Source organism: Pogona vitticeps, chromosome 7, assembly GCF_051106095.1.
Source record: "Pogona vitticeps strain Pit_001003342236 chromosome 7, PviZW2.1, whole genome shotgun sequence".
NCBI classification, from domain to species: Eukaryota; Metazoa; Chordata; class Lepidosauria; order Squamata; family Agamidae; genus Pogona; species Pogona vitticeps.
The window spans coordinates 11795733-11820092 of NC_135789.1; the positions used below are offsets into that span (position 1 = coordinate 11795733).

General features: G+C 50.9%; 1 protein-coding gene across 4 annotated transcripts in view; it reads right to left on the minus strand.

Annotated features, from left to right (window-relative positions):
- Nucleotides 1–834: 834 nt before the first annotated feature.
- Nucleotides 835–24360, minus strand: part of KAZN (kazrin, periplakin interacting protein) — a 174523-nt gene continuing 150997 nt past the window's right edge. For 3 of the 4 annotated variants that reach the window (XM_072977801.2, XM_078378982.1, XM_078378981.1), the window contains exons 3-8: nt 18091–18227; nt 15450–15620; nt 14149–14338; nt 13062–13192; nt 11348–11398; nt 835–10367 (exon numbers count right to left, since the gene is read on the minus strand). In XM_072977801.2, the coding sequence (XP_072833902.2) occupies nt 10200–10367; nt 11348–11398; nt 13062–13192; nt 14149–14338; nt 15450–15620; nt 18091–18227 (848 nt within the window). In that variant the 3' untranslated portion in view covers nt 835–10199. Of the gene's footprint in view, nt 10368–11347; nt 11399–13044; nt 13193–14148; nt 14339–15449; nt 15621–18090; nt 18228–24360 lie in introns of all 4 variants that reach the window. The other variant, XM_072977802.2, reaches the window with a different exon arrangement.

Below are 24360 nucleotides of genomic sequence, written 5' to 3' on the forward strand. Positions count from 1 at the left end.
GACAAACACTCGATTTTCCTGAGCCATAATCTATAATGTGAACAAGAAGCTTCCGTAAGGACTGAATATGGAGAAACACAATGGCTTCCTATATCAAGGCTGTTGACGAAAAGCGCTTTTGGAGGCCACAAATTCATTGGCTAGCCGTATGCCAGAAGCAGTAACGAGGGAGTCATATTTTGAAAAATGACGTAAGATAGCAGAGGTGAAGTTATTCCACCGGTGTAACGAAAGAGTCCCAGGTCCTGTCAAACAAAACCCATAGGAACGGGTTGACCGGAGTACTGCCTTTTGCCCTGCATGGAGCACCTTTGAGATGCCTACGGCTAGGCGGGTGGGCGGCATGGAGGAGGAGGAGGAGGAAGAGGAGGAGGGAGAGACTCTTTTTGACCAAAGCCAGGCCTGCTTGTCACAGACCTTCTGCTCCTGCGGGGTCACCGGCTGAGTATGGGCCGCAGCCTGGTGGCAGCCATTGCCACTGGACCCCAAGCAGTGTTCTCTGCACTACACGGCTTAGCTCTCCTTAAGCGGCCAGGGTTCCATCCTGCAGAATCCCAGGAGTTGGTGACAGGCTCCGAATGTTGTGCTGGAAAGGTGTCCTGCCTGAAACCTCCATCGGCCTCCTCCCCCCGCCCAGCCACCCGCCCCCAATACGAATCCTGGGTTTCCCTGGGGATGCACCTGTGCCATCGAAGAAGGATCAAACTCGTACGACTGTGCAATGCAGACAGATCCATATGTTTTGCCACACGGCCTTTCCGCACATGCAGGATTATGGGCTCGGGTGCCTCAGGGTTAGGAAACAATGGAGTCGCACAAATATAAAGCACACGGTACTTTAAAATAAGCTTTATTTAGTTGTGTGTGTATTTTTTTTAATATTTTCATATTTGCATCCATGCCTTTAAGGAATTGTTTTTCACACACCCACACACATGGCGGAGGAGGGAGAAGTTAAATCTACTGTTACCCATAATTCATAAACTATTTTATGGTAGTTCTCTTTTAAATAAATCACCTTCTTAGTTTTGTTGTTTAAAATTATTTACTAATTTACAAAAAAAAAAAAAACCCGAAAAGAGGGGGAATCGAGAAAACAAAGAAAAGAAAGCAGAAGCGAAAAGAAGATGATTAAATCTTTTCCAGAATTTTAGCAGCTTCGATTTTTATTTCCAATCAAAGGGGTGTGTGTGCGGGGAGGGGATTTTTTTCACCGTGAGAATGTCTAACTGGTGACAGCTTCCACTGAAAGGCAACAAGGAGCGGGGTCACCTCGGCTGGGTCTGGGGCAAGGAGCAAAAGGGTCTAATGTCCTTCTTCCCAGTTCCCCAAAGTATCCCAAGACTGTGGGTTTTAAGCTACAGGGGGCGTCGCTGTGAAAACATGTTAGAGAAGCGGAAATGGGAAGGTTGCTGGATCGGTCCCTGGAAGCCAAACGACAGCTTCCTTTGCGCTTCCAGCTCAAAGGGTGACAGATTCGCCATCAACGTGATCACGTTGCTGGGAGAAAACCGTGGAAAGGGTCAACCCGGCCTCCCATCTTGGGAGGCCAGGAGTCAACCTGTTTCTTTTTATATTCCCAGGCTGCCACTCAGGAGGCCCGGTCAGCTTTCCAACGTTTCCTTCCCTAAACAGGCCGTGCGCATTGCAGTGATACTAAATCAGGGATGGGGGCCTTGAGGCGAGGGGCCCGAGGGAAAGTTGGACTTCAGTCACGCCGGCGACTCAACGTGGCTTCGTTTCCCAATGGCTCGGAGTCGACTCGCAACTGGGAAATCGCCCAACCCTTCCGCTTCTTTTCCCCCCTGGGAAAAAAAGCTTGTTTGCAAAAGGGACTCAGACTCCGGGGTTGGAACTCTGGACTTGGCACAAAAGACTTGGACGACTTAAAACTCAGACCCAGTGTTGTTACTCTTATGCATGCCTTCGGTCTGCTTTATGAAACAACCTCCCGAGACTCCTCCACGTGTTCAAAACCCTGTAAAGCTGAATAATTTGTTCATGATTAAAACGAAACCTGAGGTTCTCCAAATGGACACCGTTCTGTGGATGCCTGCCACGGGTCAAGAGGCACAGAAGCTGTGCGTCCCTGGGGTAAAACTTGAAAATACAAGGGTTTACAAATGTATGGGCACGGTGAGGCAGGTCATGCGTGGGGTCATCACGCTGGACCTCTGACCTCGCACTGGCCGGTGTGTTCAAGGTGCAAAGGTGCCACCAGGTTCTGGGACAACCCACACACCCATTAAGAGCCCAGCTCCACGTTCAGCCGAACATCTCATCCGACAAGGAGTCTCGGAGGCATCGTTTCTTCCGGCGTCTTGGGCGCTGCTCTTTCTGCCTGGAACATGGCCGGGCACGAGCGCCCCATCTTTCCAGGGCTAAACAGCCGTGGGGCAGGCGGCATCCAGGACAACTTGACAGCGTGGTCCACTCAGATATTTTGGAAACCACGTGCCCGGGGGATGCTGTGGTTCAGGCCTCTGGGCACCACGTTGGATGAAGAAGGCGCTCCCCAAATGGCTCTCGATGCTTGAAGGCCATGAGCGTCGCTCACGGGGAGCCTTCCTGCCGCTGCGCTGCGGCGACTGCCAGAAGTGCAACAGGATTTGCAGGGGGAAACCCAAAGGGTGGCGGGTGACCCACCTGTAACCACAGGGCACTGGGGCCTTTCAAAACACAGAAGGTGGGGGGGGGCGTTACCGATGGGAGGTGAACCCACAGAGAACTGCCTGCAAAGACCGTTCTTTCTGGTTTTGTGCCCTTCCTTACGTGCCACTGCAGCACGGCTCCCTAACATCTAGGCCAAAAGCCATTAAAAAAAATGGAAGCTGGAGTTACAGAAGCACCTTCTGAAATTAGCTGTCTGTCCCTTGTGCACCAGGGCTTGTGAGCAGTTGTGCAACCAGGGACGACCAGCAATAACAACAACAACAACAACAAAAAAGACACCTAAGGACATATCCGCTGCTTCTTGAGTCTAACCTCCGCATTCTCGGCTGAACAAAAAAGCTGCCTCTTACATCACGGTAGCAGGTTTCGCGCTCGGTTCTCCTCTGAGCCAGAGGTGTGTCATCAGGGGATGGAGGGAGAGAGAGAGGTTTGTGTGGCTCCATACCTCTGTTGCCTCCCTGCAACCGGGGCCTTATAGCAGCACAGCGCTGGTCTAACGTTGCTTGTTCTGTGTCTAGAAACAAACCTGCACACTTTCCTCTCCCCCAGCTTGGACGCCAATGTGGTTCTGTGCAAAAAAACAGGCCGGAAGGGGGAAAAGACTAGGAAGTGCCGCTTTCCCCCCATACGGTAGCATTTTAAAAATACTTGAAAGTCAGCGTCTGTTCTCCATCATCTCAGAGTGCAGGACGCGCAACAATGGGCTCAGGTTCCAGGGAGCCAGATTTCGGTGGAACATCAGGAAAAACTTCCTAACTGTTTGAGCAGTATGACAACGAAATCAGTGATCTCGGGAGGCAGTGGGCCCTCCAACGCTAGAGGCCTTCAAGAGAGAATGGGACCACCCGCTGTCCGATTGGCTTGGATTTGGATTCTTGCCTTGAGCAAGGGGTTGGACTGGATGGCCTTTGAGGCCCCTTCTGACTTTATGATTCTCTGGGATGCCCGAAGGCTGTCTCTACCATAAGGAAAAGGGCGACAGCCACTGCAGCTCATGGACAAGCGAGGTGGGTGGTGTGGAAACAGAGGGCCTTGACCATGCTGAGGGTGCAGGGCCTGCTCCCACCTTCAGTCCAGACGTGAAAGGGAGTGAACCTGTATTTTTAGGGGGGGGAGGAGGGAAGGATTCAGCACTTGGGGAGTTTACACCTCCTGTCATGTTCTGGCTAAAGTCTGCCCTGGACCCACTGACCCAAGGGATGTGGGAGTCCCAAGCCTTCAGTGGGTGGGACTAACAAGGCAAAGCGGCGCACGAACAGCATGAGAGCCGGTGGTGGGTGACGGCCCTCCGCTGCCAAGCAGAGGGGAATTCTGCTCGCCACACCTCGGAAGGATGCCTCTGGAGTCCGGCCGTCCCCCCCGGAGTTGTGGGCGAGGGGCACCTTTGCTTTCCTCAACCTTTTCATCTCGAGAAGCCCCCTCTCCACCCCCACCCCGAGGAACTGGCTGGCGGCAACAGCTGCCTAAACCATTATCCTCCTCTCCTCCTCCTCGTTTCTACTGTACAGTGAGAGCCAGCTGCACGTCGCTTCCGGAGGCTGACCCCCGACCCCCAGGAGAGCCGCTTTCCCCGAAGTCCAGGCACACGGGAGGGCTGAAGGACCTCGGGCAGGCCGTGCGGCATCAAGCCTTGAGGAAAGAAGATGGAGGGAGAGGAGAGCCCTCGGCAAAGAGGAGGGGACAGGGTCTGTTCTCCATCATCATCATCATCCCAGGGCGCAAGGACATGCAAGAAAGGGCTCAAGCGACAGGAGTCCTGGCCTTAAAAACCGGCTCCAGGAAATTTTGCCCCTAAAAGGCAGAGGGATAAGAGCCGCCTTGATTAGGCCAGTGAGCGCAACCATTCACGTCACTGGGTGGTCGCCTGTGGCGTTCTGTCATCGCAACCATCTTGGTAAAATCCGGCAAAAGTCTCTAACCACAGCTCACAAAGGCCCAAAGCTGGAAACCCGACCGCCACGCCTTCTCAGCTTTGTGTGTGTGTGTTTGGGGGGGGGGAGCGAGAGACAAGCCCATAAGTGGCAGAGGCGCCCCTTCTATCCATTTTCACGACATCCCTCCCAAGCAAGGGGTGGGGGTGCAAATCAGAGAACAGCAACGCTTCATGAAGAGGTTTATAGGGGAGCTTCCACCGCCTCTCTTGAACCCTAAGCAGCCCTCGGGAGTATAATTTTCTCCAGTTTTCCATGATGATGTGCTTCCCACCCCACCTACCCATTCACCCCGATCTGAATTGCAGTTGATTCTCGTGGCACGGCTTCTGTGATGTCTCCGTGGGGCACCTCGCACCTCATGGCATTCTAGAGGATGAAAAAGCTCCTGAAATCCAGAGAGAAAGAGGATTCTGTCCGGGTGGTGGAGTCACGAAGAACGCTGCTCGACAAGGGGGGGGGGGGCTCAGCCCCTGGGCCAGGATTCTCCCTGACCAATTTCTTGAGAACAACGGTCAAGGCCAGATGATGATGAGGATCGCCGAACGACAGGCTCCCTGGTTGGTTGAAGGGTCCGAACAGGGATCTCTGGGCTCAAGAGGCCGGGGCCGATTCCTTTATTGCAATCGACAGATCAGGCCAACAGATTAAAAATAACCCCTTCTGAGACGAGGCCTTTAATGGCTTCCCTTCCTGGCTTGTTCCCTACAGAAGGCGGCTCCTCTTCCTTTTCATCCTCCTTCACGAACCGGGGGGGGGGGCACAGCAGCACGGGGCAGCTTTCTGGGGGAGGGGGGGTTCAGGGCAGACCCACCCACCCAAGCGATGCTCTGCCAGGAAGTCAGGGGTTTGCTCCCTGCACCCCACGGGTCCCCTCAGACCCACTGGGAGCTGGGCAAGGGTAGAAACCCCAGAGGGAGCCACGCCACCGGTGGTCCCGGAAGAAGGGAGACCCCAGGATGCGACGCGACACTCTCTGCCTGCCTGGCGGAGGGGCTCCGTCAGAGACAGATCCTGGGGCTTGCTTTGGCTTCAGAGCTCCTTCCAGTCTGAGTAAACCTTCAGCACATCTGTATATCGTTTTTTGTGTGTGTGTCTGTGTGCTCACAAGGGATTCCTGTGCTGGCATTACAGGATGGGGAGGGCTGACATTTCTGCCAGTGGGAGGGCATGAGGCAAAGAAGCACCTCATAAATTCCAGGCTTTGAGGAGCTGCTCTGAGCTGCCGTTCAAAACAGACCCAGAAAATCTTGAGGACCACTTCTAGTTCCACATTACAGTAGGACCCCCATATCCACACAATCAGTGTCTGCAGTTTCACTTATCCACGATCTGAAAATATTAAAAATATTAAAAGAAAAAAAAAACCTAGAGATACATATTTTAATAATGTATTTACCAGAATTGGCCACTAGAGGGAGGCAGGGATTCTGGGTGTCGAATAATACATAGCATGGTCTCTGGCGCCCTCTAGTGACCCATTCTGGTAATACATGGTGTAAATATGCATTTCTGGATTATTTTTCTTTTACAGTACAGTATAGTACTTGCTATTATCCATGGTTATCAGCATCTGCAGAGTGGCTCGGAACCAATTCTCCACAGATACAGGGGTCCCAACTGTACTATAATGTTTTCAGTGGAAGCAAGTGACCAGATCGCAAAAAAAAATTTGACTAGCAGTGACAGATCCCCTGCCTTTGACGTTTTGGCTATGGTGGGGCATCCATAAGCAGTTCTTTTTTTTAAACAGGGCCAGGGCGTGGGTAAGGGAGAAGGAAAGAGTAAAACAGCATTTGTTCTCTTGGCATCAAATCCATCACAAACTCAACCTCCAGAGAGCACAGGAGTATAAACACCGCCCATCCAAACCCCCCCACCCAACATGGAAAAATATAAATTCCAATATTTATGCAATAATTTAGTTAGAATACATCTTTTTGTATTGTGCAAATAAATTAAAACTAAACAATAGGGGAAAAGACAGTTAAGGAATTATTCCAGATGAGTATAGGTTACTTTAAAAACAAACAAACACCAATAACACAGAAAAATTAGCGAGAGGGTGAACGAGCGAGCGAGCACATCCAGAGCACTTTCTGAGATTCTGGCAAAGAAGTTTGGGAAGGCTATGAACATGGTGTTGTATCTGCATTTCCTTTTATTTTATTTTTTTTTACCGAGAGAGTCCCTCCCTGCTCAGAATATGCCCCGTGTTCCTTTTTGATTCAGATCTGACGCAAGGGCTCAGGTTTGGGGGTACGCTGTCTAAGTCTCAAGCTCCGGACCTGAAATCTCAGGGCTGCCAAGCTGGCGACCGTGATTTGGGAGGTCCATTTGAACGGCTCCGGGCCATGCCCTCTTGACATGCTCAGATTCACCCCTGTCTTTTTCTTCCTTCCTTCCTTTTGCTCTCTGGCATGCCGTAGAGTTGCTCTTGATGCCACTCTCTGGCCTTTGGGGGGGGGTCACTGTCATAAAAAGCCCAGTGACCTCACTCGGGGCTGCATCTCACTGGAAAGGGCCTGAAAGGTCAGGGAAGAGGATGCGGCTGACCAGGCAACCCTTCTGTCTAACTGGAACCCACTACAGGCAGCCACAACATGGTGCATCTATAGGAAGACCACTGTGCATGAAACAGCCTCAGTATCATCTATATATTCTCACGGCCAGGCCTTGTTCTCTGTGATCTTCCCATCATCTCTTGCTCTTAGAAATGCACCCCTTTGGGGGAAGGGTAGGTTTTTCATTGGGGAAGGGGGGGCAAGAACAAATTCCTCTTCCAAAGAGGCCTTCGGCCGGGAATTCTGTGGTGAGGAGGCCCGAAGAGGGCAAAGTCCGGAGCCATCGCCCAGAAAATGCACTTTTCAAAGCACGGACAGGAGGGGGTCGTCATACAAGAGCCGCGATAAAACCGAAGGCGTGCGAGGATGTTTGGAGAACTGGAATTGGGTCTCCTATCCGCAAAATGACATTTGCAATGCCAACGGGCTTCTGTCCACTGAGAGGCAGGCCTCTGGCTTTGTGCCCATGTCTTCGACCTCTGCAAGGGACGAGGGTTGTGGTTCCCACCCTCGGGTCCCCTAGATCAGTGGTCCCCAACCTTGGGCCTCCAGATGTTCTTGGACTTCCAGAAATCCTGGCCAGCAGAGGTGGTGGTGAAGGCTTCTTGGAGTTGTAGTCCAAGAACATCTGGAGGCCCAAGGTTGAGAAAACGGGACTAGGAGGCCAATAAAAACAAAAGGAGTCTATATTTAAGAAAAGGCCGCCTAGAAATGAGAGAGGGGCCTGTCCCTTCACAGGGAGAGTTCTCTCTCTCTCTCTCTCTCTCTCCATTGCTACGGATGGTCCACTTCTCCAGTCGTGAAAATCCAGTACCGGGACCTGGAATGAATCCTGTCACACAAACCAGCTGACCGATGGCCAGACTCAGGCAGTGGTCTCCGGCCATAAGGGAAAGCCAGCTAGAGGGCCCATACGAAACCAAAAGGTTGCTTATATAGGACTCAAAAGTGTCACCGGGCTCTTGCGCCTGAAAACGCTTCGTCCTTTTCCTCACAGAAGGTGTGCAATTTTAAAAAGTACGTTGGTTGAAATTTGGAAGGAAGGGTCGCCAAGAGGGCTAGAAAAAGGACCGGATGCAACTGGCCGTTGCGACAAGCGACAAGGCCAACAGCGGGACCGGGCCCCTCGGCTGAGAAGGCCGCCGCGGGTATTCTGACCTCCCCACACCTGGTTCTAAATCTGCCTTAGGGATGCAAAGCTTCACATATTTTATTCTCACAAGTGAGAAATTTTAAAAAAATGACCAACCCCCACCCCTCCCTCCCTGTTGGGCATGAATATGAGAGTTTTTATGCATTCTTCATATATTGGCACTTTTTTTTTTTTTGCAAAAATAAAATAAAATAAAAAACTGCAGCTCCTTTTGTGCAAAACCTCGATTTTCCACACAGAGGCTTGAATTCTGTGCAAAAAAGGAAAAAAAAAACCTTTGCAAGTTTTTAAACATACAGGGTTTTTTAGCCCCCCACATTAAAATGCAAGGTTTATTTTTTTAAAAAATAAAACACATGCTTTTTCCACCAAAAAAAAAAAAAAGGAAAACTTCTTGGCTTGTTTTTCTTATGTTAATGATGAAAAGCAAGGGCTGCTGGCTCCCCCCTTCTCTCATGCAATGAGCAAAAAGCTCTTGAAGCCTTCGGGACCACCTCCCCCCCCCCCCCGTGGTTTCAACAGCACCCTCTCGACAGTATGTTGAAGAGGAGAAAAATTCTGAGGGCTGATTTCATCCTTGATCCCAGTCAAGGATCCCACCACTCAAGAGTGCAGGGAAGAATGTGGGTCTCTCGGGGGTTGTCTGCCTGCGGAGGGGGGGGGCGGGGGGGGCTTAGGCGTACAGCCAAAACGAACCGATGCTCCCGTTGGCTTCAGACCGATTGGTTCTGTTAGGACAAACCAAGCGTATTGATGGATTTTCCAGGGTTACAGCCCTTTCGTTTCACTTTCAGGGCCGCGGGTTCACCCTGTGTTAAGTAACCCTGGGGCGTCTTTCTCCTGAACGGTGGCAGGAAATTCTAGTTCCCTCCCCGAGCTACAAAGTCCAGGATCCCAGGAACAACGAAAGCGATAAGCAAGTGGCATAACGGCAGATGCAGCCTCTGGGTGCAAAAACCCTCCCAGGAACTCCTGGTGGAGGGCATGGTCTTGATCTGGACTGGTACCCACCCTCACCCGGGAGCATCCCGCTGATCTCCACCCATGGAAGTTTGCCTTCTCATTTACTCACCCTTTTAACACCCTCTCCCTTTCGTTTTTTAAAAAAACTGATGTCACCACTCACGCGTCGAGCGGAGCGTCAGATCTAGTTTGGCTCAAATCGGTTTGTCCGGGTGGTGGGATCCCTTTGGTCTACGGATCACCCGCAGTCCCTCCCCGGATGTCGACTCGCTTTCAGGTACTTCTCGCTGTGAAAGGAGGTGGCACCCACCCACGAGGACGGGGGTTTCCTCACCCAGCCATCCAACCTGCTGGCAAAGACATGAGATGCAAACAGGGGCCATCCCTGGACAGAGGGGGGGGGGACAGGAAGAAGAGCCTTTGGAAGGGGGAGGGACGGACGAGAGACATTTACAAGAACACAGAGCACACGTTTGGTCCTCGTCCTTGTTATTTACAAATACACAGCAGTCCTTCAAGTTTTTCAAGTTTCATAAAAACTAAGAGGGTGGGGCAGGGACCCAAGAGAAGAGAAAAAAAATAAAATAAAATAAACACCTCCAGGGGAGGGAGAAGAGGGGGGGGGTCAAAAACGAACAGAACACATCTTGGGATAGAACCAGGGGACGCTCCAACACAGCTGGCATGGCTCCACAGACAACAGTTAGTGGGGTTCACATAGGGGACCATCTGGGGTTATGTACAGCGGGGGGGGGGAAGGGGGAGGCATTTACAGGAGAGGCGAAACGCATGAGAGGCAAAAGGGGCTCACAATCTGTCGGGCTCCGTCGGAGGCTTGGTGTTGCGCCCACGCACACAGACACTCCCACACACGCCCACGCACACACCAGAAGCGGGAGGCAGAGGGGCAGCCCGTCACCAGTCGGCGTCCTCCTCTATGTAATAATCGGGGGTGGTCCCGTCGAACAGCCCGGGGTCAAGCGATTTCCGTTGCTTCCCTCTGGCAAACACCCGGGAGATGGACCCAAAGCCCATTTTGTCTTTCTTCTTCTTCCTTTTTTGGTCTTCGAGGTCCTCTAGAGACTGAGGGGGGGAGGGAAAAAACTCTTGTTATTCTTATTTTTTTCTTCTTCCCCAGCCCTAAGGAGCGATGGAGCGGGAAACCATCTGGCCAAGAGACAGAAGTGTCCCCAGGGACGGAAATGCCTGGCAAGTAAAGGGCCAGGAAAGGGAAGAGGCTATGTGGTTCTGTTGCCGTTCCAAGCCTTGCCTCCCCTGGCAGGTGCCCGCTCAGAGGCAGCGCCCGGAGGAGGCGCGGCAGGGAAGCCGAGGCGCTGCCTACAAGTGGGCGCCCCCCACGGAGGAGGTGCAGCTTGGAACCGGGTCGGAACCGCAGGACACCTGTTGGGCTGACGGCCCAAATGGCAGCAGTTCATACCTCTCTCTAGTTCTAAGATATAAAGCCGTAAATGGTTTGGGACCTCGTTAGCTGCCTCAATATCTTCTGCTAAGTTTGATGGCTTGCCCGGCCAGGTCCTCAGAGACCACGCAGCTATGAATACGGACACCCCGAGAGGCCCGGAAAACAACATCCAGAAGCCGGGACTTTCTCTGCTGCGGCTCCTGCCTTGAGGGATGTGATGCCGCAGAGGTTACGCCAGGCGCCCTCCCTCCCTCCTTCCCCTCTGCCGTGGCTTTAAAAAACAACTAAAAACAGAGCTTTCCAAGGCAGCCTCTGTGGAGGTTCTCCTCCACAAATATATATATATATATATATATATATATATATATATATATATATATATATATATATATATATATATATATATATATATATATATATATATATAAAATAAGTGCACATTACACCAAAGTGTATACAAAAATGTATGTACACACAAGGACACGTTGACACAATAAGGCACGCACGTACTTACAAATACTTTTCTCACTTTTTTTGAGAAAGCGCACTGATGTGGGAATGGGTATGTGTGAGCTTCGGGGTGGAGGAACGCGAGGACGTGCAGGATTCTGGCCCAGAGAGAAGGCCTGCGGGGGCTTACCTGGACAATTGGGTTGTGCAAGTTTTTCTGTACCGGTCCAGGACTATCTCCCTGCCAGAAGAAAGAGACGTTTCAGCATCCTCCCCTCTGTGGGGCACACAAAGCTCACAGGATGATCGCCATGCGCAGCCCCCTGCAACCCCTCCCAGCACCTTCTCCAAGAAAAGCTCATATTTCTCACAAAAGGTGGAGCTGGTTCTCAAACCATTTCTTTGCCAGAAATCAAATCTGCCCCTTCCAGCATCCTCCTCCTCCCCCCCACCCGGCAAACAACTAGTCTCGCATCAAAGGGAGAATGGAATCCTGGCCTACGGTGGTTATAGACGATTCTGGCCTAGTAAAAATCAAGGGGGATTTTGAAATGTAGCCTGGGACCTCAGCCACGGCCACAAGCCCAATTTTATCCCATTTTTTAGCAGAGTTAAAAAAAGAAGAAGCAGAAATTGATTACAGATCTCCCACTCTATAAACAGTTTCACTCTCTCAGTAGATGTAAAAATGACGTGTGTGAAAAACAATTCCTAGCTTTACATACATACATGTTGAATTGTACGTCATGTAAACATGGACACTAGAACTAGCCGGGATAATTAAGAAAAAGTATTATTCTAGGGAGCACGGTAGGTGTTGTGCTATACAGTAGGACCCCCATATCTGTGGGATCAGTATCCACTGGTTCAATTATCCATGGTCTTAAAATATTGAAAATATTAAAAGGAAAAAAAACCCCAGAAATTTATATTTCTAAAGACGAAGTTACCAGAACAGGCCACGAGAGGGAGCCAGAGACTACGAGAAGCATAGTGTTTGCTAGAATCCACTTTTTCAGTATCCACAGCAGGGGGCTTCGAACGGATCCCCCACAGATACCGGGGGTCCTCCTGTACGTCATTCGGTGGCAAGAGTTATGAAGAGAGATATATAGAGGAGGAAGACCAAGCTACTGCTGAACTGGTGATAAATGGTGAAATATTTCTACTGACATTTTAGACCTCTTTTTAAAGCCTTTCCTTTCATTCATTTGCATTTAAAAGAAAGCCATTTACAGGGACCTTCTATTCCTTTTGAGAGATTTTCCTTGGGGGGGGGAGAGGAATTTGAAACCATGCCCCTTCTCAGATCAGATTCCTTAGGTTCCCGGTACTAACCATTGGGTTAGAAGTCCTTGTAGGATTTATGCTGAAGAGTTGTGGGGCGTGTTGGTCGGGAAGGCTCTCTGGGGCTCCCAGGCAGAGCTCATGCGTGGGTCACAAAAGGTGATGACGCCCTCCCCACTTCCCACCCCAGCAAGATCCCCTCACCCCAAGAGCGGCTGCCATTTGGGGCCAACCTGTTGGACAAAATGGTGATAAACACCACCACCACCATCTCTCCAGAGCTTCTGAACGTTTCCTGCTCTGGGTGGACAGAGAGAATGGTGAGATGCAGAGCGTTGCATTTTGGTCCTCCCCTGCTTGCACCCCACTCCTCCCTGGCCCCTGGGTGCCCCCGAAGGGAGGCTGGAGACAGGACAAGGTGGGTTTGCAGGCCATGCCTTTTCTCTCTTATTAACGCTTTGGATGAAAAAAGTTGCACACCCCCCTCCCTGCGCAGAAGCAGCCCCAGCCCCAGACGCAACCTCTCCCCCCCCCCCCAGAGAAAGAGCCCAGGGCCCAGCCAGCGAGCGGGTGAGAAAGAGAGACCAACCAGCCAATGACCTGCAGAGGCGCCTTACATTGCAGAGCGAATGCGTTCGGTGCCGGGGGGAGTTGATATCGCTCGGCGTGGAAGAGCGGTCTCCCTCGGTCGCGGACGCGTCGGAAATGATGGAAGGCTGCCGGGAATGGCACGGGCTGACTCGGACGGCTGGAAAGCAAGCGGCGGAGAGAAAGGCGGGGGTGAGTCTCCCTTCGCACCCCCCCGCCCGCTTGGCCTCCCTCTTTCTTTCTTTCTTTCTTTCTTTCTTTCTTTCTTTCTTTCTTTCTTTCTTTCTTTCTTTCTTTCTTTCTTTCTTTCTTTCTTTCTTTCTTTCTTTCTTTCCTTCTTTCTTTCTTTCTTTCTCTCTCTCTCTCTCTCTCTCTCTCTCTCTCTCTTTCTCTCTCTCTTCCTTCCTTCCTTCGTTTCAGAGCATTGCATAATTTAAAATCACGGAATATAAGTAAAATTTAAAAACAGATTAAAATGTTCAGGTAGTGAGACTGTTTTTGACCAGAGGCAGGCTACTTCAGTCGCGTTCTCTGGACCACTGGCTAGCTCTCCTTTTTGCACAGGCAGTGGGGCATAAGTTGCACGCACGAATGTGCTGCATGGACTGAAGTTCTCTACAGTCACAGAAAACTTGTCCAGTACCCAAGTAGTCCCGTCTTACTGGACTCCTCTTCACTCTTCCTACTTTGCTTCAGAGTCAGATTAAGTGACTTCCCCGGTGATCCAGCTCAGAAGGAGTCCTGTCCCGGTGGGAGAGGCTCTCTTCCTTCACTGGGTCATCCCTGTGCCCTCCGGGGTCCTCTCTCTCTGAGTCCCACTTGAACCCAAGCCTCAAAGGTTTGCCTCCGAGCTGCCTCCCTCCCTCAACCCCCTGGCCTTGGACTCCACAGGACGGCCCCAGGGCCAGGATGGAAGAGGCCTTTTCAGGCGGTGCGGCTCCTCTTGCCTCTCCTTCTGTTGGGAGACTCCGAGGCACGAGAATTACGGACCAGTCTCTCCGAGCAATCTGGAGGAAGGGATGCTGTCCCGCCTTCTGCTCGAGGAAGGGGGAAAGCCCGGCCTCACCCAGGGATGGGGGGGGGGAAGAAGGCGGGTGAGGCACTGCAGGAGCCTACCTTGCCGGTCCACCGTATGCTGGGGGTGTGCGTGATAGAGCGTCTGCTGGCTCTGCCGGATGGCGGCCGTGAGGGGCAGGTCGGCCTGCATCACCCACTCCTGGTTCCCGTTGAGCACCGTTTCGCCCGGCATGGCCAAGGAGTGCCTCTTCGGGACGTCCTTGGTCAGGGTCGCTAAGGACTGCTTCGCCTGAGGGAACCAGAGAAGGGGGCACAAAGCGGGTCACGCGCCTGCGGGTCCTGCCCTCGCCTGAAGCAGCTTCAGAAAAAGCAGTTAGCTATCGTTCAAAGCCCCAAAGCAGTTAACTCCTCTTATAGGTGCCAAACAGCAAAACAAACAAACATATATTACGGATCTATTTTGACTGCATCTTTTTTTTTTGGGGGGGGGAGAAATAATTATTTGTTACCTGGAATAAGTTGATTTATTAACTTAGTTAAGGGAATGAATTTGAACTGAGTTTAGTTTTTTTAAAAAGCAAAGTGTGCTGCTTATATACCGCCCCATAGCGCTTCAAGCACTCTCTGGGCGGTTTACAATTTAATTATGCAGGCTACACATTGTCCCCCCAGCGAGCTGGGTACTCATTTTACCGACCTCAGAAGGATAGAAGGCTGAGTCAACCTTGAGCCGGCTACCTGGGATTTGAACCCCAGGTCATGAGCACAGTTTTAGCTGCAGTACAGTGGTTTAACCACTGCGCCACGAGGCTCTTATAAGGATGAGAATACGGCCAGCCTGTGATGCAAACCAGCCGCTCCTCCTCCCATGTACCTTGTCATCACCTCCACAGCCACATCGTAGCTCTCCTCCGATCCCTCACGATCCCCTCCTCCAGAAAGAACTATATAACATTAACTGAAAACCACAGAATAATGGAGAGGGAAGGGGCCTCTAAGGCCATCAACTCTGACCCCTTGCACAAGGCAGGAAACCCAGATCAAAGCAGATCTGACAGGCGGTAGTCCAGTTTCCTCTCGAGTGCTTCCCTTGTCGTACTGCTCTAACAGTTAGAAAGTTTTCCCTCATATATTCAACCGAAATCTGGCTTCCTTTAACTTGAGCCATTATTATGCATCCTGCTCTCTGGGAGGATCGAGAACAGATCCTGCCCCTCCTCTGTAGGACAGCCTTTCAAATATTTGAAAAGGGCTCTCCTATCACCCCTCGGTCTTCTTTTCTCAAGGCTAAACATGCCCAGTTCTTCTCATCTTTCCTTGTAAGGCTTGGTTTCCAGCCTCCTGATCCCACCCAAGGTGACCCGCATGACACACACATATCCCGGCCCGGCGACACTCACCATGGCTAGCTCGGCCTCCAGTTCCTTCATTCGGTTGTCCTTCAGGTCCAGCTGTGACCGAAGGGCGCTGGCGTGGTCCGTGGCCTCTTTGGCCTGCCGCCGTAACTCCCACTTTTCCCGCTCGAGCAAATCTTTCTCTTTCGCAAGTGCTTTGACCACGTCTTCACTTTCCTGGTTGTTGGGCAAACAGTCAGAGAGACAGGGGCAAAGGAGAAGCCGGTGGGTCCCAGTGCTGGGAATTGTCACTTCTCTTGATTTCTCCGTCAGTGACCCAGATTGACATTTATGCCCGTTCGCCTCCCCTCCCCACGGGATCACCTCGGATAGGCACACCCTCTCAATTTACTTTATTGCACTTTTAGACCATTTGACCCCCTGGAGTTTTCTAGCTGGTATAGCAGATTTAAAAAAAACCCACCACAGAAAATAGGAAGAATGCAATGATGCCGAGCAGATTGTTGCACAGGGCTTGGAATGGAACTTGTGCAAAAGGAACTTGGGCTCCCCGTTTTGGTTCAGCAGGGAGGTGGCTGTTATTGTGACTCTTATTCTGATTATGCAAATGACTGCTTGTTATCAATTCACGGCATTCTTGCCACCAACAGAAATGAAAACAGTGGGTTCATCCTCTCTGCTTCTCACTAGTGGTCTGTTTTGATTCGGCATCTTAGAAATAGTTGCAAAAGGTCTAAAGCACAGTACAGTAGGACACTCCCCCCTCCCTTATCAGTATCTGCTGATTCACATATCTCCATTCTGAAAATATGAAAAATATTAAAAGAAAAATCCTGGGAATGTATACCGTATTTTTTGCTCCATAAGACGCACTTTCCCTCCCAAAAAGTGTGTGTATGTGGGAAGTCTGTGTGTCTTATGGAGCGAAGGCCATGATTTCGCCCCCACTGGTCCCGTGGGGGGGAGTGTCGCAAGGGTCCGAGTGAGCCTTCCAGGACCCTTGCGACCCTTCCCCCATCCCCCCACTGGGCCAGCACGGGCAAAATCGCCACCTTCTGGAGTCTTTTGAGGCTTGGGAAGCTTCAGAAGAGTCCCAGAAGGTGGTGATTTTGCCCCCTCTGACCCCTGGGGGGGGCAGGGTGAGTCTCTAAAGGGTCCTGGAACACACCCTAGGACCCCTTGGAGGCTCACCCTGCCCCCCCACCGGGCCAGAAGGGGCAAAATTGCCACCTTCTGGGACTCTTTTGAGGCTTGGGAAGCTTCAGAAGAAGCTTCCCAGATTTCGCCCCCTCTGGCCTCCGGGGGGGGGGGGGGCTGGGTGAGCCTCCAAAGGGTCCTAGAGTGTGTTCCATAAGATGGACCTCTCCATAAGGCTCACCAATTTTTTGGAGAACAGATAATTTTTTCCTGTTTTCTTCTCCTAAAAATTTGGTGCGTCTTATGGAGCGAAAAATACGGTATTTCTCACAATGAAGTTACCAGAACTGGCCACGAGAGGTAGCCAAAGACCATAGTATAGTACAGTATAGCATTCACGATGACAATAGCCTTTGCTATAATCCACGTTCTTCAGTCTCCGCGTGGGGGGGGGCCTTGGAACTGATCCCCCCCCCGCAGATATAGGGGGTCCTACTGTAGTAACTCTAGCAAAACACAACAGCAAAGCAAAAACAGCTGCAAAACCACAATTCTGTGGTGTGCGTTGTGTTGTGAGTCAGTTTCCTGAAGAGGTACCCAGTAAAACCTCTTGGTCCAAACCTGGAAATTGTCTAGCAGTCTGCACCACACGCCACGACGCCAGTGGGAGCAAACAACAGCCTCCAGCTCATGACGGCCAAAGATTTTAAAGCCTTCTTTACTAGCCGGCCCAGAACTTGCTTTAAAGGCCAGTGGTGAAAGCCAGTGTCTTAAGATACCCAAGGCCCTTTGGCCTCATCCAGTGTTAGGTGCCCCACAGCGCGCTCCACAGCTTCATGTCCTGGGGAAGAGAAGGGAGGTCCGGAGCTGAGGGGCTGCTAGAGAGGGAAAGTAGCCTAGTGCAGTGGGAATTCTGGATCCTGTGGGACGCATTAAGGATCCCACCTTCCACAGTCAGGAGGAGCCAGCCTTCCGAGGTACCGGCTGCAGGATGACGGTATGTCGTAGACGGCCTCCAAACGTGGAGGCCTGCGACTCGGATGCCCTGGCTCTCCCCCTAACCAGGACACCTCGGGAAACCCTTCACTGTTTTCCACATCATTGGTGGCAGCCCATTATGACAAGTCCTGGCTGGGGCTGGAAAAAAAACATGTCTTTCTTTCAACTGGCACCTCCCAGAGTAGGACCCTCTCCATTCATGGAAGCAGTATCTGCTGATTCACTGATCCATTTGGCTGCAAATACTAAATAAAACACCCCAGAATTACCTATTTATATGTATTTCCAGGGGACATTTACCAGAACTGGCCACTAGAGGGAGCTGGAGACCATGCCATGTATAGCTTTCAATTCTTCCACATTTTTTAGCACCAGTGCATGGGGGGGGGGGGGTGGATTTGGATGCTCTGGTTCTACTGTTCCCTCCATGACCACGTCTGCTGCCACAAGTGCAGACACTGGCCTGGATGACCCGTGGATTCTGGGAGCAGTTGCCCAGAAGAGCGGTGGCCCCCAGCCCCCCCCCCCTTTCCAGCCCTGGTCTCCTTACTTTTCTGTGTTGCTCGTAGTTTCTGATGAAGTCTCGTAACTGTTCTTCCCGGCTTTCCAGGGTGGCGTACAGCTGCTGCATCTGGCTCACCAGATCCGTCTTCTCCCCCTTCAAACGCTTCCGGTCGGCTTTCATGGCTGGAAGACAGAAAAAAAAAAGGCTCGGGTGAGCATAAGCCAGCTGGAGACCTTGTTAGATGTATTCATTTATTTATCCATTTTGCAAGCCTTTCCTGAAACGAAAAGGAGGGGAGGAGAAACGTCAGACCTGGGGGGGAGTTCTAACTGTTATTTTAAGTTAGAGAACAAATATGTTGAAGATCTATAGCAGCAATTCTTATGCTTAAAAAAAATTAAAATTACGTAGTTTGCAAACACATATTAAAGACAGGCAACCACATGAAAGAAGCCAGTTTAATAAAATACAACCGCATGGACTACCAGATGGGAAAGAGGTGCAGTCACATTCATGCTGAGGTACAGAGGAGGGAGCGTGGTGGGACCCCACAGGAGGAAAACATACTCCCAGAGCCAACTTTCGAGACTCACCTGCCAGGTCGGATTGGGGCCATCACCATAGGGTGTCCCTCTAACCCAACTCAGCCACAAAATCTCAGAGGTCCGTTCCCCACGGTCCAGGAAGGCCAGAGGAATGCGGAAGTGGTCCAGCAGAATGTAGACAGCCTTACAATCACCGCATCATGGAGCTGGCAGGGGGTCTCTAAGGCTATTGGATCCAGCCCCCCCCCCCTGCGCACAAGGCAGGGATCCAAAGCAAAGCCGATCCGACAAAGAGGGTGGCCCCTTTTTCTCTTGAAGGCCTCCAGCGTTGGAGCGCTCTCCTCCTGCAAGAGTCCCTGGCCCACAAGAGTCCAACAGAACAAACTCAACGGTCTCCATCTCATAAATTATCCCAGTCCAACTCATGGTTTGGCGGTGGCCTCTTTTTTGTGTGTGTGTGTTTTTTTTACCCACACACGTAAGCTCTCGCACGGATAACACCCTGCAAAAATCTGATTCAATAGGAGTACACATACATTGACACCCAGACTAATAGTTTCCCCTTTTTTAAACTGGTACACAGGAATGCAACTGTAGAATAGCAAAAGAGCAAATAACGAATTTCGACGCACCCAAATTACGTGTAGTCTGCAACTTTTTTTTTGCCATATCTCTACAAGCAGTTCTACACTGTTGATGAGAACCAAACCTGATGTTAAGGGAAGTAGGTATTCCCTGAAGCTAGCTCATTATTCTTTCCACAACATATTTTCCTTTGAAATAATAATAAAAAGGCAATGGAACACGTTTAGTAGCCAAACTTGCTGGAATGCAAGACACGGTGGCTTCAAGACAGGGCCGTCCTTCCCCAGAGGCATTCCTGTTACAGCATCCACACAGAACTAGATTTCTGTATCATGATCGCTTGAATAGATGTAAACGATTTCCTCCACGTTTCCACAATCTGCAGGTATCAGAGGTTAGGTAGTCTGGTCGTCCCCGGGGTTGGCCCCGTGGGGAGGCGAGGCTGCTAGAACTCCCACAAGATTCCGGAATACAAGATGTGTACATTAAACGCAACTCCCACCCCTAACTACATCCACCAGAGAGGTGCTGTTGGTTCTTTTTGGCTTCTAAATCCCAGAATTCACCAAGAATTCCCCAGGCAGGATTCTGAGAGTTTGAGCCCACAGACCCAGATTTCTTTCGCTCACCTGGGAAGAAAGGCCTAGTCTTAGAAAAGGCTGCATCGGATTCTAGGCCTTCATTTTCTGCCACAAAGGTTTGCCTCGGAGAAAGTGGCTACGATGCTTCCTGGGTGTGGCAGTTCTTTGGGAGGTGCCTTCTATAAAAGCCTAAAGGGTAGAGAAACTCTTCCCACAAAAAAATAAAGATGAAAAATGGCAGATCCCATCCTAGTCACTGGCCACGCTTACGCTCAGGCACAATGGAGTTGTTGTTGTTGTTGTTGTTGTTGTTGTTGTTGTTGTTGTTGTTGTTGGTGGTGGTGGTGGTGGTGGTGGTGGTGTTGGTGGTGGTGGTGGTGGTGGTGGTGGTGGTGGGGTGTGTGTGTGTGTGTGTGTGTGTGTGTGTGTGTGTGTGTGTGTGTGAGAGAGAGAGAGAGAGAGAGAGAGAGAGAGAGAGAGAGAGAGAGAGAGGAAATACCAAATACTCAAGGCAAGTGGTTCTTCTATTCTGATGGAGGAGGGTCAAACTCACTGCTCTAGTAAATAAGGGAGTGCAGATAATGAATAACTTCCAAGCTCTGGCAAAGAATCAAAGGAAGTGAAAACTGTGATAAAAAGCATGTGTTCCACTTCTGGAATTAATTGACATGTTTTCCTAATGGAGGAGGAGTAAGAAAGAGCATCGCGGTGGGGAGGAAATGGAGAGAGAATTAAAGGAACAGAAACTGGCCCATCGGTGGTTGCAAGACTGGGGATAATTGGCAAACCAATAAAGTGGCCTGCGGGTCCCCCCCCCCCGCCCTCCTCGCTGCCCACCTCTAGTGCTTCTCTTCTGCTCTGCATTCCCTTGTTTCCTAAGCTCCATGTGCTACAGATGCCAGCAAACGGCAATCCAGCCCCTTTTTTTACTCTTTCAACAACGGCGTGCCTTCCGGGGAGCCTAAGATACAGGAGAGCGGAAGAGGCAGAGTTCCCGTGGAGCCAGTTCTAGTGTTGAGAACCCGCTTCTGTTCCAAAGTGTTTGGATTGTGGGCGTTTTGTCAAGAGGGTCGCCAGAGATCACACAGAGCACAACACAAAGAAACAAGGATGAAACCAGGGGGCTAAAGGACTGGCTTGTGTTTGTGGCAGGGGAACAGAACAGAGGGCTGCCATGGCAAGAGGCTAAGGAAAGGAGTAAGACGTTGAAGTCAGTTTGCTATGAAAAAAGAAACCCTGCTTTGGGGTGGATAAGACTGAGGGAAGACATGACAGAGACTTACAAAGTTGCAAGAAGTGGAAACAAAGGGATGTTCAATGTGCTGCAACAAAGGTTTTACCTTAAAAGGAGCGAGAGATGCCAGATGTTCAGGCTCGATTATAAAAAGAGGCCCTAGAGATCATATTGCAAATATCTGTGGCTAGTTGAGCGCACCAACGAATTTCAGAAGAAAACCAGTCTGTGCTTTATGAACTAAAGCAATGCCTCTGACTTTGTGGACCATGAGAAAATATGGGTTGTTCTGAAAGAAATCAGCTATTAGGACAGACTAGGGAGAGACAGGATGGTTAGAGAAGGGTCCGTTTTTTCTCCTTTTGTATTCATTCTGTATGCAGAGCACATCCTACGGAAAGTGGACTACATTCAGATGAAGAAAGAGTGAAAACAGGTAGAAGAAACATCAATAATTTAAGATGGGCAGATGATACCAAGCAGAAAGCAGTAATGAATTGAAACAACTTCTGATGAAAGTGAAAGAAGAAAGTGTCAAAGCAGGATTACAGTTGAACATTAAGACCAAAATCGTTATATACAATGCACTACAGAAGCATTATGTAGCTTTCACACTGAGAATGAAGAGACTGAAATAGTCAGTGATTTTGTAGACCATGGTTCAGTCATCCATCCAAAGGGAGACGGCAGCCACGAAATCAGAAGAAGGTGGAGACTCAGAAGGGCAGCCAGGAAGAAAGTAGGAAAGACCATCAAGTGTCAGGAGGTGTTACTGGAGATGAAGACCAACATCATCCACATTGGTATTCCCAATCACCATATATGGGTGTGAAAGCTGGACAGTCAAGAAAGTTGACAGGGAAAAAAATAGATTTGTTTGAAATGTGGTGCTGGAAAAGAGCTTTGCAGCTACCCTGGACAGCCAGGCACACGAACAAGGGGGTCCTAGATCAAATCAAGCCTGAACTCTCTCTAGATGCTAAAGTGTTGAAACTGAGGCTGTCCTGCTTTGGGCACCTCATGAGAAGCCAAGATTTGCTGGAGAAGACCATCACACTGGGAAAGGGTGGAAGGCGGCAGGAAAAGAGGAAGACCCAAGACGAGATGGACAGACTCCCTCAAGGAAGCCACAGGCTTGAATTTACCAGCGCAGGGCCGTTGAAGACACGACATTTCGGAGGCCGCTGATTCATAGGGTCATCGTAAGTCAGAAGTAACGTGACCGTGCACAACAAGGACAAGAACAACGTCAACAAAGAAGTCGACTAAGAGGTTCCGCTCTCATTCTCTTGCTCTAACTTGGGCTCCACACACAGTAGAGCCACGTGGCTGGCTGGGGGATTCTGGGATTTGGAAAAGGAAGAAATCCTTTGGGCCCAAACCCACCGAGGTCTTTAAGGCCTCCACAAGAAGTCAAAGAGTTCGGAAAAGGCTGTGGGGTTCAGGACGACCCAGAGGCAAGAGTAAGGCGTTCCCTAAAAAGAACCACACAGCGGGCAGCAAGCTTTCCGCGAGTGAAGCCCCAACTCCTTCAAGGCTGGGCACCCCCCACACACACACACCTTCATGGACAGGGCAGGGCACCCGCCGGTTGGAGACTCAAGCATTAGTGGCAGACCAAATGTGTTGAGTCTGATTGCAGGAGATACATTCATCTCCGTTGTCAAGTCAGCTGGGAGGTTTTTCTCAGCATCCTCCCTTTTAAGCAGGGTGGGATTTTTTTCTCCCCAAGGCCAAACAAAGGACTTGCTAATTACGCTGGGGCTTACCCGCCCCTCTCCCCCCACCCCACCCCATCGCTTGTTGCCGAAACTGGAAAAGTTTCTTCTGGGGCTGAAGGAATGGGGGTGGGTGGGGAGGAAACAGGATCCAACGACCCCAGGCTCTCCTTTTCCTGGGCAAGTGCCCTGTTTCCATGGAAAGCCATGCGGCGCCAGACCACAAAACAGGGCCGGCGTGCAAGAGCGCTCCTCCCCTGGCCAGGCCCAGCCCTACGAATGGGCAGAGGGAGGCGGCCTCGAGCTGATTCGGGGGAACGAGGCAGGGCGGCTCTGGGCCGTCAAGTCAAAACAGACCCTAACAGGGTTTTCAAGGGAAGTGAGATATTTTAAGGAGTGGTTTAAACAGTTCTTCTCCCTCAGTCAGTTCCCATGGCCGAAGGGGGATTCGAACCCTGGCCTCCAGAGTCCTACTCGCTCAGTGGATCCACTGCTACCACACTGGGTTTCCAGAAGGGCAGCCCCACGGATCAAGAAGGAAGTTGTTACTGCCGCTGTTTTTACTGGCAAGGGTGAGGAGAGGCGCTTGTGAGAGGCCTTGTGTATTGGCCAAAATCATTTGCGTAATTTTGAATATTTTTTGGGATCTCCTCCTTTTGAAGGAGATACTCGCCATATTAGTGCCAGACAGAGTCGTCTTGAAAGGCCAAAGGCTGACACAAAAGGAGGCGTCTCTCGGCCTCAGCTCTCTGGGACAGAAAGCATCTTGTCAGCGGAGGAAGCATCGCTTTGTGTCCAAAGCTCGGCAGCTGGGCCTTCAGGTCCTTCCTGTGTGAACTCCTGTGCAGGATTTCGCCACGTATTCCTCATCCTCTCTGTGTGTGTTCGTGAAGTCGCCACCTCTTTGTGTAAACACTCAGTTTCTAGCGTGCATCCCTCGTCTTTAGACAAAAACGAAGAAGCAAACTGAATTGGTACCATCTGGGGCTTGGCAGGGCAACCGTCGGGTGGAGCAAAGAGCCCAGAGGGACCAACCGGGTGGAGCCGCACACCCGCCCATTGCGTTGCGTTGCCTCTGGCTAATTCCTCCTTGGTGGAACTCACGGGGCTGGGTGTTGGACTAGCAGTCAACGCAGCTGGTACGGCTTTGGCCTCCCATGGCGTGGCAGCCCCTTCGCAGGCCCTCCCTTGGTTTTTCCTTGGGTGCCTGCTTCCTGGAATTGGGTCAGATTCATGTTGGTTGCTTCGATGACACAGTCCATGCATCTCGTCCTCTGTCATCCCCTTCTCCGTTTGCCTTCACACTTTCCCAACATCAGGGGCTTTTCCAGGGAGTCTTCTCTTCTCATGCGATGGCCAAAGTATTGGAGCCTCAGCTTCAGGATCTGTCCTTCCAGGGAGCACTCAGGGTTGATTTCCTTCAGAACGGATATTTTCATTCTCCTTGCAGTCCAGGGGGACTCCCAAATCCTGCGAGGTGCTAGCCCCCCTCTACAGAACTTATTAGGCCTCACTTTGAGTCTCTCTTAACAGGCTGTGACAACCTGCCAAGCACGGGGGACTCCCGATGGAAGGGGCGAATCCGTCCCAAGCTTCAGTCCAAACTTTAAAGCAGCCTTCCAAGGGAAGGAACCGATTTGGGGGGGTTTAGC